Here is a 17,629-nt window from a genome sequence, read left to right on the forward strand (position 1 = left end):
AATAATTTTTAGTCAATATAAAAGTCAGTCTGACAAGTATCGTTTGAGCTTGGCAAAAATATATCAACTTTTTATTTTAAATATAACTATTGTGTATGCAACACATTGCTGTATCTCGACATTTGATTATGATTGTTTTGTTTATACGATCAAGCCCAAGTCACAGAAAGCGTCGGTTTCAGAGTAGATTCTCATTAGGTTGTTTATATTCCACTAATTTACGATAGTATTGCACATGGCGACCTATTGTTTCAATAATGAAGCAAATATAATCAAGCAATTGTCTGGACCTACACGTTATAGAATCGATGCCTCCCGAGACTAATTCATATTAGCTCGGATATCAGAGGCATATACGAGAAAGCATATACTGCATTTGACTGGCAAGCAAGTTACGAGAAACAGAATTTGATGGATTTTTTATTGAGTAGATCTATTTGATGAATTAATAAGTAATCATTTTCACTTGAAATAGAATAAAATATTGCCAATCTCAGATACATGAGAAAATTAGTTTTCACCAGAAAACATGACATAAAAGAATAATCTTGATTTGTTTAATTTCAATTAATAATGCATTGTTTGATTTTATTTTGAGATACTTATCCTGTGCATGAGATATGTGAATTAGCTGAAAGCAAACATATTGTATTACTTGAAAGAAAACAAACTATTTAACGAAGCAATAAATCGATCACAACAAAAAAACCCAAACCAAATGAAATCTTGATGGTGGTATGATATAGAACATGTCTGCAGACAAAAGCACTCAGGCTTACTGAAAAACTTAATTTCGTCTTCCTGAATTTGCCTCCAATGGAATATATATATGAAAATAAGGAAATGCGGTATTATTGCCAATGCGACATCATTCCACAAGAGACCAAAGGACAAAGATTACACAACTACTGTATATGGCACCTGTAAGCCTTCAATGATGAGCAAAACTCATACCATAAAGTTAGCAATACAAGGCCTCAGCATGACAATATGTGACATAATTCAAAAGTGCCCCTTTTCACCCCTATCAAAATTAGGAATTTAATATTAACTGACAATTAAATGTAACATATAAATAGGATCGAACAGCCACTGACACATTGTATTTGTCATTAAGACAAGATGGTACATGTTGATCACAGATGTTTAAAATTTCTCATTGTCTAGACTTCGTGGGATTTTTATCTTTACATATAATTGTAGACGCCTGTCTATTGTAGAAGGTCGTGTGTTGGCCTCTAGTTGTCCTGGGGTCTTTCTGTCGTTGGATTGCTGTCTCATTAATGTATACGCCTCATCTCATTTATTCACAATGATCAATTTAATAATAATGCGTTTCCCGTCTCGCGATTTGTTTACCGATTACAGGAAAACCTCGGACAACTTCATGGACCGAAAATTGAGGGTACTGCTAACACAAATACTATCAACTGTACCATCTTGAATATAATGAACAGAAAAACCTTTATCAACTTAGTATGCTGAAAATTGAGGTTTCAGCTAACAAAAAAGTATCAACTGTCCGGTCTGAAATAGAATGTAGGAGAGTGACATGAGAAAGACTTGAATGTATGTATACATGATGAAAAATAAATATTTTATTTATGTTAATATGAAATTGTGTTATTAAATCAGTATAATTTATTTTATTTTGTGTGCTTGTCACGCTGCCCATCAATGGCCCTTATTTGAAACAATAAACGTTCTGTATGTTTTATTATTGTAGCGTGTCTATACAACATGTCAAGCTCCAAGTAGTCCAGAGTCGATTAATTTAAAAGATCTCCCAATTTATACTTAAATCTGAGAATTTGCAATTGAGAATTTACTGTCAATATCTCGGGTTAATCACTGACAACTGTGTGTAATGTAATCAGGGGAAGCGACTTGTTGTAGTAGAGAGCACATTTGGACTTGTATGTGTGTTATAGTATTCTCATGACTGCTTTCAAAATAATTTTGTCGTTTTTATTTCCTTGTTCAAGCTGAGACTACTGTAACGTTATAGTAGTCTGAGGTTCATGTTAGTAGTCATCCTTTGGTAGCTTCACTTTCAGTCACGCCCCATGGTTTACATGAGTAAAAAGGAGGGGGTAACTGGTTTAAGGCACCACGTCATCCTTTGGTAGCTTCACTTTCAGTCACGCCCCATGGTTTACATGAGTAAAAAGGAGGGGGTAACTGGTTTAAGGCACCACGTCATCCTTTGGTAGCTTCACTTTCACGCCCCATGGTTTACATGAGTAAAAAGGAGGGGGTAACTGGTTTAAGGCACCACTAAGTACAGTGTGTGTCTGTACCAAATCAGGCTATGTGTGGTGTTTGTAAATCTCTTTACTCGGAGGAGTCGATGGTTTGTATGATCTGTTGTATGATACATAGTTTTTTTGTAATTCCTTTTTATGTGTTTTTTTTGTAATTCCTCATATCCAACTAAGTCAGACATCACGTGACTTTTGTGACGTATACTAGCCGCCATTTTGTATTATATTGCCCCATATAAAATGCATAGGTGCTTCAATAAAGTTTAGTTTTCTCATGAACCTGACCCGTTTTTTAACTTTTGCAAATCAATCCTTGATATTCAAACATATTTCTATCAAACAATGTTGGTCCTAACAGTTTAAATTTTGATTAAATTCTGTCACTGGAGAATCGTAAAAACATGTACTTTTTCTCGTTATTTCTCCGTTGACTCAATGCTAAATGTACCGATACCCATGTCTACTTGTATAAAAAATAAAGAAATTCCGTTAATAAAAATAAAACTTTGCAAATCGATTAAGTATATTCAAACATATATCTGGCGAAAAATACTATTTAAAACAGTTTAATTTCTGGGCAATTTCGGTCAAAAATCGATTGAAAAAAGTGAATATTTCGGGATTTTTCAAAATGGCGGATGATGTATATGGAAATGTTGCATCAAATCGAGGATTTGTATAGTAAGACTTCCCTTGATTTAATTTAATTTTCATGTAGAATCTCTGATGTTTCTGTTATTTTCTTTGGTGATATTTCGATATGATTGATTTCAAAATTTATTGATTAAAAAAATATTATTTTAAGTGTGACACGGGAACATTTTATTTTGACAGATATCCAGGATATACTGTTACCAGAAAATAGTTAACAATAAAATTTATAATAAAATTTTTTCTCTTCTTTTTTTAAAAGTTTTTTTTTCCTGTTTTCTGTTTAATTTATCTTTCTTTAGAAATATATTTATACATTCCTTTTAGAACAAAAAAATATTTACGTCCCAAGAGAGAAAAAAATCCCAACAATTATTATAGATAAATATTCCATACCTTCAAAATCCCATCACTTGACGAACAGTTGAACTCTGACTTTGGATGTAATGTTACATAACAATATATTGTCAGGTAGACGTGCAAACCAAAAGCAACCAGGTGACATTAAACATCCTGTGTATACATGTATTACCAGAGTTTAAATTTTGTGATATACAAAAGTTTTCATAACTGTACAAATAAATATCTTCTCTTCCCCGTGTCAAACCAGAAGAAGTATGTATCATAATAAACTTTAAGAAAATATGAATAATATAAAAAAAAATCTTTAAAAAAATATAATCAAACTAATATTTATGTTTCTATAATTATTTTAAAGAAATATTTTGATTCAAATTTTAATTTAAATGGATTTTGTATTATTTCGTAAAAAATTAAACGAGATTTCATTGAATATGATTTTATTATTTATTTTTTTAATTCAATATTTTAAGCAAAATCCAGGCATTCAATAAATCGATATAAAGTTAAACTTGTGTAAAAAAAATTGTTATTGTATACATTTCAACAGAGACATATAATACAATTGCTCTGATTTCAACAACATTATATACCCGACAATATTTATCGACAGAGTTATCGGTCCTGAATAGGACTGATATAGTTGGGTATGTTTTATGTGTTAAGTGTACAGAAAGCAAAGTATTCACGTAAAGCTTTGTACTAACAATAGAAAATAGCTGAATGTACTGACAAAATTTGTTGATATAAATAGATTATATCACGGTATCGAAAGTGATACGATATTTCTCAACTCGCAGTTGAACTTCGCTTCATTAATGTATGTTGAACATGTTCGAAGAAACCGTGACCTGTTTTCTCACTAAAAAGGTAATACGCATAAACTTTCCAGGCCAATAGACATGCTGTATGGGGAGTATATTCATGAAACACCAACACAAAATAGACAACCAGGGGTGACTATACACTACTGCGTTCAACAACGAAGAGACTATTTCATTACTGGGAATGTTACAAGTTAACATATCCATTCACAAGTTTTCAATTTTACTTAGACTTAAGAAATCCTTCACCCCAGTATTCGATTTCAATTCAAATCTTAATGTTGTTGACTATCCAAAATGGAATTGGATGTTATTGGCCGACTGTTGATTGTTTATTGTATTTACAGGTTTCTATTTTTTAAGCTTAACATATTGAGTACACCTTTGTGTCTATCGTTGAAGGTAGTTTGTTGTTTATGTAGATTTTTTTTCGTGTGGGGTTGTCTTTTCAATCTTTGAAATGATGGATGGTTAACAAACTTCGCAAGGTTAAGACTGGTACCAAGGATATGGACAACTTATTTTCTTCCAAGATATGACAACAGAGAATATTCACGGAAAATCTCGAACAATTTGTTTGATGAAATGCCAATCTGTGTAAAGAATAATCAAGCCTATTGCAAACATCCCGATTTTACAATGCTTTTTGTTGGAGCTCATTGCACTTTGACCTTAACTTTACAATTACTATGTTTGTAAGGGAGTAGGTAATAAAACAGTATCTTCCAGCATACCATAGACTTCTGCATAATGTTCACCAGAAAATAATGGTAGCTTAGAATGAGAGAAAAAATGCCATCCAAATCAAGCCACTAGTTAACATAAGATTCAAGGTTTTATGGAAACCATTCAGTAAAGTTTGAGAAAACACTGGCTCTTCAAGGATACAAGTACATTTTGAGGATTCAGTATTTGTATTTAAAGCCCAATTGATCTTGAAATTATGTTTTCCCCCAGGATTATCGACTCGTGTCTAATCCACAGCATTTGCAAGTATTTTTTGTTAATAATGACTGCACACCATTGTAGTTTATAATTTTATTTGCAGAAAAATAAAACTTTTACAATTTATAATTCTTTGATATTCATGAAATATAATAATTATACATAGGCAGTTACTCTTATCGTGCCCTTTAAAATAAAATATACTTCATAAACAGTTTCTTTGTATTTGCTTAATTTGAACACATTCTTACAACACTCAATATTTTGGGACAAATTTAAATGTAAGTTAATATAATAAAATAGAAAATACTAAACTATCATCTTATGCATCACTTCTGCTCATCTCTCGCAATAACTTTCAAATATACAAAATAATATATATATTATACCTCAAAAACAATTAACACAAATATACTGGATCATTTCATAGATATCTGCCATGCCAGGGATACATGTACTTACATCTTACTCAATACAAGTACATGTATTTCATATATAAAACAAAATCTAAAAGGATAGTAAAAAGTGGAAATCTATATACAACCTTTGGTACTAGAAGAATTATGAACTTTGATGTAAATCTGCATTGTCAAAATTCATTATAATATACATTTTTAGTCATAAAGGTTGCGTCTTGAAACAAATTTCTTTCAACCTATCATGTATTCCATGAATACCGGTACTGTGCATGTCTTTTGACTGATTTTTGATTTAGCCATCTATTTTTTTTAAACTAATTTCATGTATAATAAATGTTTGAAGCCTTTTGCAGCTAACTTTAGTTACAACTTGTTTGTGAATAGGAAGCATTGTTTAAAGTCCATAATCCTTAGGAGAAAAATTCACTAGCTCTGCTAGCAGACAAAATTTACTCAGAAAGAAAAAAGAATGCATAGAAGTATTGAAATTTAAATATACAAGCTCTATATACAACACAGACTAGAATATCACTAACCAAATTCCCTGGCACGACTTATCTTTCACAACGAGCAAAGCCTAGTATAAAATATAAATGTAAAAAATTTGTCCAACATATAGCCATTTGATTTAACACAACATACACACCAGAAAATCTAATCAGATCAAATCATTTCATGAAAAAAAAACTTCCTTAAAACGAAAAAGCTCTTTCAAAGTGATGAATTTGCAGCTATCAAATAGATTTTGCAATTCGAAAACATCCTTTTCCATGAAAAAAAGACGCAGCTGGATTTTCCATAAATTGTCATGCCTCTTGTAAATTTCAATTTTAAATTGCTTTGCCATTTGAAATATTGAAACAAAACAATTTATTTCATTCTTCTTAAGCCATTTATATGTTTTCGGTAGAAGAAAAAATTTACTGATCACTGATCAGAATTTCTGGTGTAAACATAGCTAATAAGCTAAACATATATCACAGTGTTATAATATTGGTTTGTCAGGAAGATCATTCTATATAAATCTTTACGAAAAATTTAACAAAATGCTAACTTGTTCGATGCTTGAATACATTTAAAGCACTACTCATTGTTGTAAGTTCTTAGGAGCAAAAATTTTGGCAAAGAAAATGTAAAAATTTGAACCAAACTAAAAAATGTTAGCTTATAAAAGAAAAGATTCCATCAAGGACATAATGGCTGAATACCTTTGCATAAGTTTTATGTACAAAAGTAACAAGTTTACAATACAACCATAGTAACTGCATATCTTCTTCGGAATACGTTCTATAAAAATGAAAATCTAAATTGAAATGATCCACATATCCACACACCCTTCTGTACTACAGAACAATATTGTGCAAAAATTGTTATATAATAATATAGAATAAAATCTTTCTTTTATTTTTCAAGTACTATAAAATACTTTTGACAGTGGGATTAAAATATAATTTAAAACAAAAATAATATTGTGATTATCTGAAAACATTCAAGTGAGAAAATTACCCAATAATAAATAGGCATTTATTGCATATCTTGTTTGATGAAATTAGGTGGACCATATAGTAAATACTAACTGTGAGATGAATTGAAGCTTAACAAAAATGGTATAAATATAATGGTATCATACATAAGTTGAAATTCTTTCAGTATCTTTGTAAATTCTGGTCTGCAAAAGCAGTAGGCCACAGTCACCGTTTGATTAAGTACATATACATAAAATCCTACTGTAGAGTGGACAAATTTTCTTGGTGATTATGTTCACTAATTTCAAGATTAAGATACCTTTAGCATGTTAACTTGGTCTTTATTGAATATCAGAAACAAGGACTTCAAATATAGAAATAAAACCTCTCTAACAGGTTGAAGAAGTGAAAAATGAGGAGAGAATAATCCACTCTACAGTATTAGATATGAAAACTCTTATATGAATTATAATGTTGGATTCTTCATGAATAAAATGATATGATGAGAAATGTATCTGAATGACTGAATAAACAATTTTGTGTTTAACTGCATAGATTTCATTGTTTTAGGTGACAAAGGGAGACAACCTCTCTAGAAATGTAAAAAAAATAGAAGAAAATTGTGTAGATGATAAAAAGCAGATTTATATTTTGGATTATGAAAAAGATAAAATATCTTAAAAACAAGTAACAAAATAAAAACTCAACCATATGGAATGGAAAAATACAACCCTGAACTGTTTCCAGTTGGCTTTGGTCTTTCTTCTGCAAACTTTTACTTTATATAAAAATGGAATAACTTCTTCCCTAAATGAACAGTTCACAAATATATCTGATGCAAATGAAATGATTTATAAGGATTTATAAAATAAAAATGTATAATTGACACAGAGCAAGTAGATTAAACAACTAAATAAAACAGACACCAAAGTACCCAAAGAATATTTTTTTGCCATTTACAATAATATTTTAAAAAACAACACTTTTTACTCAAATTTCTAGTCTAAAATTTACTATGTATCAAGAAGTTAGAAGGGAGAAATGCTACCACAAAAAAATCAATACTACTTTGCAACTGTTAATAAAATGCAGATCTCTTCCAGCTCTGTCTATGAAAATAAATGCTTTATATAACTCTTAATAATATATATTATGTATATACAATATAAACATTTAATGAGACAATCAACAAACAAAATTGCACCAAAACATGAAAGATTCTTTTTAACATTATGCCTTAATAAATTAAAAGTTAAACCAAATAAAATTGTAAGCAGTCAAATCAATAGTCTTCCTTCATCGCAACAATAAAGCTATATGTGCTAAATTCCATAATCATATATTATGGTAAAATTTGAATAATTATTTGAATTTAAAGTCAATTCTAACTACATTTCATATGCATAAATTTATTAGAACCAAAAATGCAAAAAAAAAAATCCAAAACATTTTAATTACACTCCTAAAAAAAAGTAAACACTCTTTCTTAAATCTTTGTTTCAAATGCTGCATGTTTTCACAACCTGCGTCCCAAAATAAAAACAAAAGCACTAACGAATTGAGCATTTAACAGTCTTGTAACGAATTACGAGTTCCTTTCTTCAGGAATAAATACAACAAAAATATCTTAAAGTTAACAAAAAAAACTAAACTACAATATATTAACACAAGAATAAAATAATAATTGTTCATTTGGCCAAACTGGTACAAAAATAATATTTCAACAAAAAAAAAACAATGCTATCACCATCTTGTGCTATAAATGTCAATACATGAACAATGGATTCAAAATAAAATTATTGAGAATACTAGTTACTTAATCAAAACTTTGGTTGTTAGCTTAACTTATGAACTAATAGGATTTAGTCTATAAAAACCATGTTTTTCCTAGGGATACAAGTAAAACAGGACTATGTTCATTTATTACTATTTTCCCCTCCCCCTTTTTTAGAGAATTCCAAGTAACATTTTCAATATGATAATGTGAGATGAATGATTACATGATTTAATTGACATTTGTAACACCTGAGGAGACAATAAATGCACAAGTTGGTATGTAAACTATGTACGGTACCTATCATAAATAATAATAATATCCATGTCATATAATAACTTAATCTCATAGAGTCCGATTGTTGAATGCAGGAAAGTCTTGATGAAATGATAAATGACAAGTCCTGAATCTGTTATGAAAATATTCGGATAGCCTGAGTAGGTGTTTGGAGACAAACTGGACATAGGCGGTCCATAACGGGCTTTTCCACAATCAAACTCGCACACTCCATACAAAACAGATTGTGTCCGCATGGTACAAGAGCTGCAACAATGTTACTTTCTGAACACATTAAACACTGTCGGTGTGGTTGACCATTCAATGTTGGAACTTTAACAGGACAGGATATTCCTCCCATCATTTTTGGTGAATCCACAACATTGTTGATGATTGATGCACTAATGCTGTCACTGGACAGTATATCTTGATCGCATGAACTTGGAGCATAGCTTGCAGTAGTTGTGATGTTTCCAAAAGCAGTTGAAACAGTGGTGGTTGACGAGGGATTGAAATCACCATTCATTTGACGGACTAGATCGGAGACTGGTGGTGAATTCTGACCACTGGACTGGCTGTTGGAATCTGTAAGTGGTGGTGATAGACTGTGTTGTGATGCTGCACTACCCAAACTACTACAGCGACGTTGGAAAGATGATCCCCCAAGTCCTGTTATAGAATCTGGCCAAATGGAGTTTGAGGGTGGCATTTGGTCAAACTGTGGTGACCCTCCAAAACCTTCATCGTTGTCATACATACCGAAACCATTAGTGAAGCCAGTGTTCATTGTCAGAGGTGCGAAATCTGAAATCTTTGAGACTGGTGGGAAATTGAATACTGAAGATTCAAAGTTGCGTTGTGACATAAGCTTACTTCCATTCAGAGTGTTCTGATAGTCAGTGAAGGAATTGAATCCATTCATTGACTTGAATGCAAGGAAATTGTTCCCATTCATTTCCTGAAAACCAGAGTCTATCCCATTGTTGTGGAAGTCATCTTCTTGTCCCTCTATCTGACCTCCAGTACGGATGGCTATATGACTTTCTATTTCAATTTTGGCCTTATCCACATTCTCTGCAAGTCCAGTTACCTCGAAAACAGGTTCTTTATCTCGACTAGGTGTAACAATATATGTGTGGGTCTGCTGCTGAATTCTTTTAATTGTAGCACCTTTTGGTCCAACTACAAGACCAACCACTTTATAAGGAACTCTGACCTGAATGGTCACCTGTCCTGGAGCACTGGGACTGGGGGGTCCATTACTGGAAACACTACTATTCCTCCTAGATGCTCTTATCTGGCTGAAGTGCTCAGCTGCTGACAGAATCTCCCTTTTGGCCAGGTTGACATCTTCTTTTCTCCCAGTGACAACAAATACTGGTTCCTCTCCACGAACTGGCGTCTTAATGTAGGTGTTTGTCTTTGCCCTCAATGCTTTTATCTTACAACCTGAAAAGTATAATATTAAATAAATCAAAACCCAACAACAAATAATATTAACAATGCAAAAAACTTCATTTAATAAATTTTCAGGGCACATATCAAGCATTGAACAATTACAAAACTGATAAAGTATTATACCATACTTTCAAACATAGTTTAAAGGGATTTCCAAGAAAAAATGCCAAAGGTATTGGGACCACTCAATGTGGCTAGCATGTACAGGGAAAGCCTTCTTAATGGGACTCTCTGGGCCCAGATTGAAAGTACAGGCGACTGGGTACATTATATTTGTCATTGTTAGCATAAAATATTAAATTTTCCTTTTCTATCCCACCTAGGGTACCTAACCCTACACCACATGTACAATGAAACTATTTTAAAATTTACGTGCTGGAAAGTTTTACCTGCACATCTATTTTATGCCTTTTCATAAGGTTTAAAACATAATAATATCCATGTGAATTCTCAACAAGTCCAGTTAAAGATTATTTCCATTTGGTAAAAGTTCCAGAAAAAGTAGCCTGAGGATAAGATTGATTGATGGTTGGTGTTTAACATCAGGACAGAACTCTTGGCTATATCATGGCAGTAAGTTGTTATTGTTGTAAGAAGCCGGATTGCCCGAAAGAACATCAACACCAGACCTGACCAATAGTTGCTAAACTTCTACGTCATTTGGTTTCTGGTGCAGAGTAGTCTCATTAGCAATCTAAATTATCTTCTAACCGGGTATTTTCATATCAGACCTTCAGGAGGAAAACAAGCAATCCTTTATATTTGAAAAAGTACGAAAGATGGCTTCAAGTTTCTGGCTTTGTGTCTTTTTTTTAAAATTATTGATAGTAACTTTTATCAAGGGTTGATTAATTCAGTCAAAAATTGGTGAGAAATATGGATTAGGGTTAGGTGTATGGGATAGAAATGGAACTAGAGGCTCTAAAGAGCCTGTGTCGCTCACCTTGGTCTATGTGCATATTAAACAAAGGACACAGATGGATTCATGACAAAATTGTGTTTTGGTGATGGTGATGTGTTTGTAGATCTTACTTTACTGAACATTCTTGCTCCTTACTACTATCTCTATCTATAATGAACTTGGCCCAGTAATTACAGTGGAAAATACTTTGTAAAAATTTACAAAAATTTACAAAATTTATGAAAATTGTAAAAAATTGACTATAAAGGGCAATAACTCCTTAAGGGGTCAATTGACAATTTTGGTCATGTTGCCTTATTTGTAGATCTAACTTTGCTGTACATTATTGCTGTTTACAGTTTATCTCTATCTATAATAATATTCAAGATAATAACCAAAAGCTGCAAAATTTTCTTAAAATTACCAATTCAGGGGCAGCAACCCAACAACGTGTTGCCTGATTGGTCTGAAAATTTCAGGGCAGATAGATCTTGACCTAATGAACAATTTTATTCTCATCAGATTTGCTCTAAATGCTTTGGTTTCAGAGATATGAGCCAAAAACTGCATTTTACCCTATGTACTATTTTTTAGCCATGTCAGCCATCTTGGTTCGCAAGCAGGGTCATCGGACACATTTTTTAAACTAGATACCCTAATGATGATTGTGGAAAAGTTTGGTTAAATTTGTCTTAGTAGTTTCAGAGGAGAAGATTTTTGTAAAAAATTACAAAAATTTACGAAAAAATGGTTAAAAATTGACTATAAAGGGCAATAACTCCTTAAGGGGTCAACTGACCATTTTGGTCATGTTGACTTATTTGTAGATCTTACTTTGCTGAACATTATTGCTGTTTACAGTTTATCTCTATCTATAATAATATTCAAGATAATAACCAAAAACGGCAAAATTTCCTTAAAATTACCAATTCAGGGGCAGCAACCCAACAACGGGTTGCCTGATTGGTCTGAAAATTTCAGGGCAGATAGATCTTGACCTAATGAACAATTTTATCCTCATCAGATTTGCTCTAAATGCTTTGGTTTCAGAGATATGAGCCAAAAACTGCATTTTACCCTATGTACTCTTTTTTAGCCATGTCGGCCATCTTGGTTTGCGGGCGGGGTCATCGGACACATTTTTTAAACTAGATACTCTAATGATGATTGTGGACAAGTTTGGTTAAATTTGTTTTAGTAGTTTCAGAGGAGAAGATTTTTGTAAAAGATTACAAAAATTTACGAAAAATGGTTCAAAATTGACTATAAAGGGCAATAACTCCTTAAGGGGTCAACTGACCATTTTGGTCATGTTGACTTATTTGTAGATCTTACTTTGCTGAACATTATTGCTGTTTACAGTTTATCTCTATCTATAATAATATTCAAGATAATAACCAAAAACGGCAAAATTTCCTTAAAATTACCAATTCAGGGGCAGCAACCCAACAACGGGTTGTCCGATTCATCTGAAAATTTCAGGGCAGATAGATCTTGACCTGATAAACAATTTTACCCCATGTCAGATTTGCTCTAAATGCTTTGGTTTCAGAGATATATGCCAAAATCTACATTTTACCCCTATGTTCTATTTTTAGCCATGGTGGCCATCTTGGTTGGTTGGCCGGGTCACCGGACACATTTTTTAAACTAGATACCCCAATGATGATTGTGGCCAAGTTTGGTCAAATTTGGCCCAGTAGTTTCAGAGGAGAAGATTTTTGTAAAAGTTTACGGACGACGGACGACGGACGCAAAGTGATGAGAAAAGCTCACTTGACCTTTCAGGTCAGGTGAGCTAAAAATGAACATTTTGTGCAAACTATGGCAAAAGCTAAACAATTTTCTCCAACCAAAGATATATCTTGATGCCTTAAAGAGTTTGAAAACCAATTAAATAACAGGGGTAAACCAAGTTAAGGGTACCTTCTTTTAGAGGTTTAGGGTGGAATTAAATTTAGCATTGCCATGTACATGTATATTTGTAAATTATAGAACAACACTATGGTCTTCAAAAATAAATATATCAAATAGTTATTGGTTATATGCTGATCGAATTGACTAAGAATTCTTACTGGTTAAATGTAAAAAAAAATTACATTCTAGAAATTACAATATTTTTTAATTGCTTCCAGACTGAATGAATTCTCCTACAAAGACCTCCCCCTTTTTATCCAATTTCAGCTGTTCTAGTCTATAAATAATCTGTACATGCATCCCACATATATATATATAAACATTACAGTGAAGATTTAAACTGATAACTAACCAGTACACCAAGCCCATCACAAAACTTGACAAATTTCCAGTGTTTTTTTATATATAAGATAAGATGAAACCATGCTGATTAACAGCACATTGTATATTTGCACCATTCATAATTTTCTTAAGTGTATTATATTAGTATGACTTTCTGTCAAAGGAGAATCTTAGGTTAACTGACACAACATGTGGAATAATAAAAGAACACAAAAAATGTTTTATGGTTATTTACGTCATTGATATATATCCCAATATCTCTTTCTATTCAGAAGTTCATGTTTGCATTTTTTATCGCAAAGTCTTGACCATAAGCAAAAATGATTAATCTAATTCATATGATTGCAAACATTTTATATAGGAAAATCACTACTGAAATCATGAATGTGAGTTTTTTTGTTATTTATCTTTATTGCCAACATGGTACTATCACATTATATACTTAAAAGAGTTGGATAGATCTACTAATTCCATTGGTATAAGCAAAATTCTCTTTATTTTGCACCTTTGAAAGAATTCACAATCAATAATACCACAAATAAAAAAAAGCCACTCAAAACTCTTCACCACAAAAGAAATCAACAGGGAATACCTACAATGTAAGACAATCCCTTAATTGTCCCAAGACTGAACCCATCCCAAACATCAAATTTTCTACCGAAACGGCAACCAATAAGTACCCTGACTTGAGACAATCAAATACTAGACCTACATTGGACAGTTTAACCTAAGTTCTTGACCATAAACTTCATCAGTGACCAATGGATACAGCAAAATAATGTACAATAAAAATAAAGTCCGCAATCATAAATGTAGTCACTAAATGTGCTGTACATACATGTATGTAGTATAGTTACTAGAAAATGAATTCGGCATGATAAAGAGTACATGTTAGATAATAAGGGTACATGATGAGGGCACTTCCCATACCGACCCTAATGTTTAAATGAAAACAAAAATCTGATTAACAAGCTGAATCTATTTGTCTCAAACTTATATGGCTTCTCATATAAGGCCTATTTTCAGGAAAATTTTACTAGCCTGGGCCAAAGGGCTTCTGGGTAATTCTGAAAATTAATAATGTTGAATTCTGAAATACTCAAGACGATCTGTTTAATTTTCCAATACTAATTCATTCACATAATTCTCATTGTTTCATTATTAAATAAATTGTCAGGTGGATGCTACATACAGAATAGGTTCTCAATATCTTTACACCATCATCAAGTACTAAAACAAAACAAAGTATGCCTCCTTACAGACCCTTTTTTATATTTTTAGCTCCAACCCTTAAAGACCAAAATTTTTAAAGAGGATTTCCTCACCATGAAATTTTCTTAAATATTTATAAAATTGAGAATGGAAATGGGGAATGTGTCAAAGAGACAACAACCTGACCATAGAGCAGATAACAGCCGTAGGACACCAATGATTTGCATGTATCAATCACTTGTTGTAACGGTTAATTTTAATATTTAATTTAGAATTTACTGAGAAGAATTTAGCTTCACTATGTCTTGACCATGTTTGACTAACCAGAAAAGGTAATCTCTCTTTTAGTGGGGAGAGAGAGAGGGAGGGAGACTCAAATGGCCTTTTATTTTCCTGGCATAAGAAATGTGCCAACCTACAAACTACAAACTTTTTTGCCATCACATATTTGTTTGCATTGTTTTGCCAATCTGTTAACATGAACAGTAAACTGATCTCCTAAACAAACTTAATTCAGTGCCTTTCATTTGGTTTCACCTAGGTGGTACATCAAATGTCAATCAATCATTTGAGTCAGTTTCATAGGGCTATTTTTGGGGTTTTTTTTCTAACAAGATTAGTTAAATTACATACTGCAGTATTGAGATACCAACATTTATTTTAATGAGAATATCTGCAAATTACAAAAGATAGACTAAGGTAAATCCATTTATTAATATAGGAAACAACCATATATAGATAAATTCAAAATTAAGCATGTATTTTAAAGAACCATGAAAATAAACTTCAACATCATATAGATTGGTATGTGGTGCATGTGCCATCACTGTCAATTACTATTATATTGTACAAATTTTAGTTACATGCAACTATGATAACATGAAGAATATGGCAGCAATATATTTTAAATCAATTTGAAATTTTTTCGACTCTTAGGAAATTTATCAATACTTCAAAATAATTCAAATCAAAACTATACACCAATCATTTTTCATATATATATGAGGCAAAAATGCAAATATGAAAATTCATTTTCATAAAACTGAATCATTTATGACACAAAACTTTTTTCATTACAACTTTATAATATGTTTCGAAATTCTTGGATCCGTGTACTGTTTTAGTTGACAAAGGTTGACGTACAATATATATAAAAAAACATTGTACTTTTTAACGACAAATCTGAAGAAAAAAGACCCGCTAATCCGCCAAATGGCTACTCTTGGTTCTTGAGCCTAAATTTCATAATAACCCCTCCGATTAAAAGTTGATAAACATCCGTTTTGCACTGACATGTACATACATTTTGCGAAGATTTCAGGTTCAGATCTTAAATTCTGGTTAATATTCATTAAAAACATTCTGAGCTGGAGTTCTTGCAAAACCTTTAGCCATGCGAATGTAAGATGTTTATTTCCCCGTGATTTTAGCACAGCACATGGTACACGAACAACACGTGCTTTACCCAAACAAAGCCACTGGTACTACTAAAGACCACAAAACAATTTTGACAAGCAATATTATTATTTTTAACAACACACATTTAAATTATATTTTGCTATTTCACGACCCCGTATGAATTGAACCTTTTTTTAATACAAAATATTAATCAGAAGCAATAACAAACTAGCCCTTTGTTCAAGTGCACCAACATTAGTTTCTTTGTTCAAAATACAAACACGTGGTCGCCAGATAATGTAAAGATGACGAATAGAACAAAAAAAATCGATAGTTACAATTCTGCAGCTCCATAGCTCTAAATCTATCTAGTAATGTATCAAATTAATGAATATTTGTGTACATGACATATTTACATTATACATTCTTTTAGATACCACGTGTGTCATCAAATATTACGCACTGGACCATAAATGATGTATATCCACATGAATGAATGAATTTATCAATATATATTACCTTGTCTCCCAACTATTTCTGCGACATGCTCTGAACTTGGAACTGGAACACATTCGGTTGTATTTGCGCCGTTGTTTTTCTTCAGAAGCTCTGCAGCATTATCACTTAAGTCATTCATGTTAGAACTGTTATTATCTTCATCTAATCCAAGCATCGAAAGCTCAAAAGCCAAGTGCAGTGCCCGTTGTTCCTCTAAATTAGTGTTAACGGGTAAAGTCTCTGTGAATAAATTCGCTGGCATTGTGAAAATAATATTATATCCAAAGTTATAGCATATAAAAATAGAAAATTTATATATATTCCATGTAAATGCACTAAATTCCTTTGTCAGTCAGTACCTCAGTTGCTGAGAGCGGAATACGAACTGTCTGCTATTTTTAATCACGATGTACAAAAGCCAATATGCCTTAGTGACGTCATTTTCCCAAGATTCCGCGGTATTTTCATAATTGAATCATTTCATTGGTTGATCAATCAAATTGGGAGGAGTTAATGTCTTGACCTCGTGGGGATTTCAGGCATAACAATAACAACAGATTATATTTAGATATTGACAATAAAGCGGAAAAAGGCGCTAAACATACTAGAAATAAAGTGAAATCAAAAGTCCTGTATTTTTTTCATATATTATTGTATTACAAACATATATAGATAAAGAATATTAGCAATCTTCTAACATTTTAAAACTTATCTTATTACTACTAACCTTTCAAACTTTATATAGTAGTTATTATTAATTTTAAAAGTCTTTCTGTTCAAACCACGTGTAAGAGTCGGAATCCCATAGTGTTACGTGTATCTATTTATATATTTTATGTTTGATTCATAATTATGACTATGAAACCATTTTTTTTTTTTATCAAAGTTGGATGGTTATGTACCCAGAGACATATAAATATGTAT

At 31.9% G+C, this 17,629-nt stretch overlaps 1 protein-coding gene across 2 annotated transcripts; it reads right to left on the reverse strand.

Annotated features, from left to right (window-relative positions):
- Positions 1 to 5,122: 5,122 nt before the first annotated feature.
- On the reverse strand, positions 5,123 to 17,119 carry LOC127735529 (RNA-binding protein MEX3B-like). Of its 2 annotated transcripts, none has more exons than XM_052245719.1 (2): positions 16,727 to 17,119; positions 5,123 to 10,428 (listed from the first exon to the last, which is right to left on the reverse strand). In XM_052245719.1, exons 1-2 carry the CDS (start codon positions 16,965 to 16,967, stop codon positions 9,116 to 9,118), a joined length of 1,554 nt encoding a protein of 517 aa, XP_052101679.1. In that variant the 5' UTR covers positions 16,968 to 17,119; the 3' UTR covers positions 5,123 to 9,115. The 2 variants fall into 2 exon arrangements, with proteins under 2 accessions (XP_052101679.1, XP_052101680.1); XM_052245720.1 differs by lacking the exon at positions 16,727 to 17,119 and adding an exon at positions 16,113 to 16,526.
- Between the last annotated feature and the right edge of the window lie 510 nt (positions 17,120 to 17,629).

This window comes from Mytilus californianus, unplaced genomic scaffold, assembly GCF_021869535.1.
Source record: "Mytilus californianus isolate M0D057914Y unplaced genomic scaffold, xbMytCali1.0.p SCAF_3, whole genome shotgun sequence".
NCBI classification, from domain to species: Eukaryota; Metazoa; Mollusca; class Bivalvia; order Mytilida; family Mytilidae; genus Mytilus; species Mytilus californianus.

Excerpts from the sequence above, each read along its gene's own strand:
- LOC127735529 (XM_052245719.1), bottom strand. The coding sequence starts at position 16,967 with ATGCCAGCGAATTTATTCACAGAGACTTTACCCGTTAACACTAATTTA. Across the intron at positions 10,429-16,726 it reads AGAAATAGTTGGGAGACAAG|GTTGTAAGATAAAAGCATTG; the intron begins GTAATATATATT and ends TATACTTTTCAG.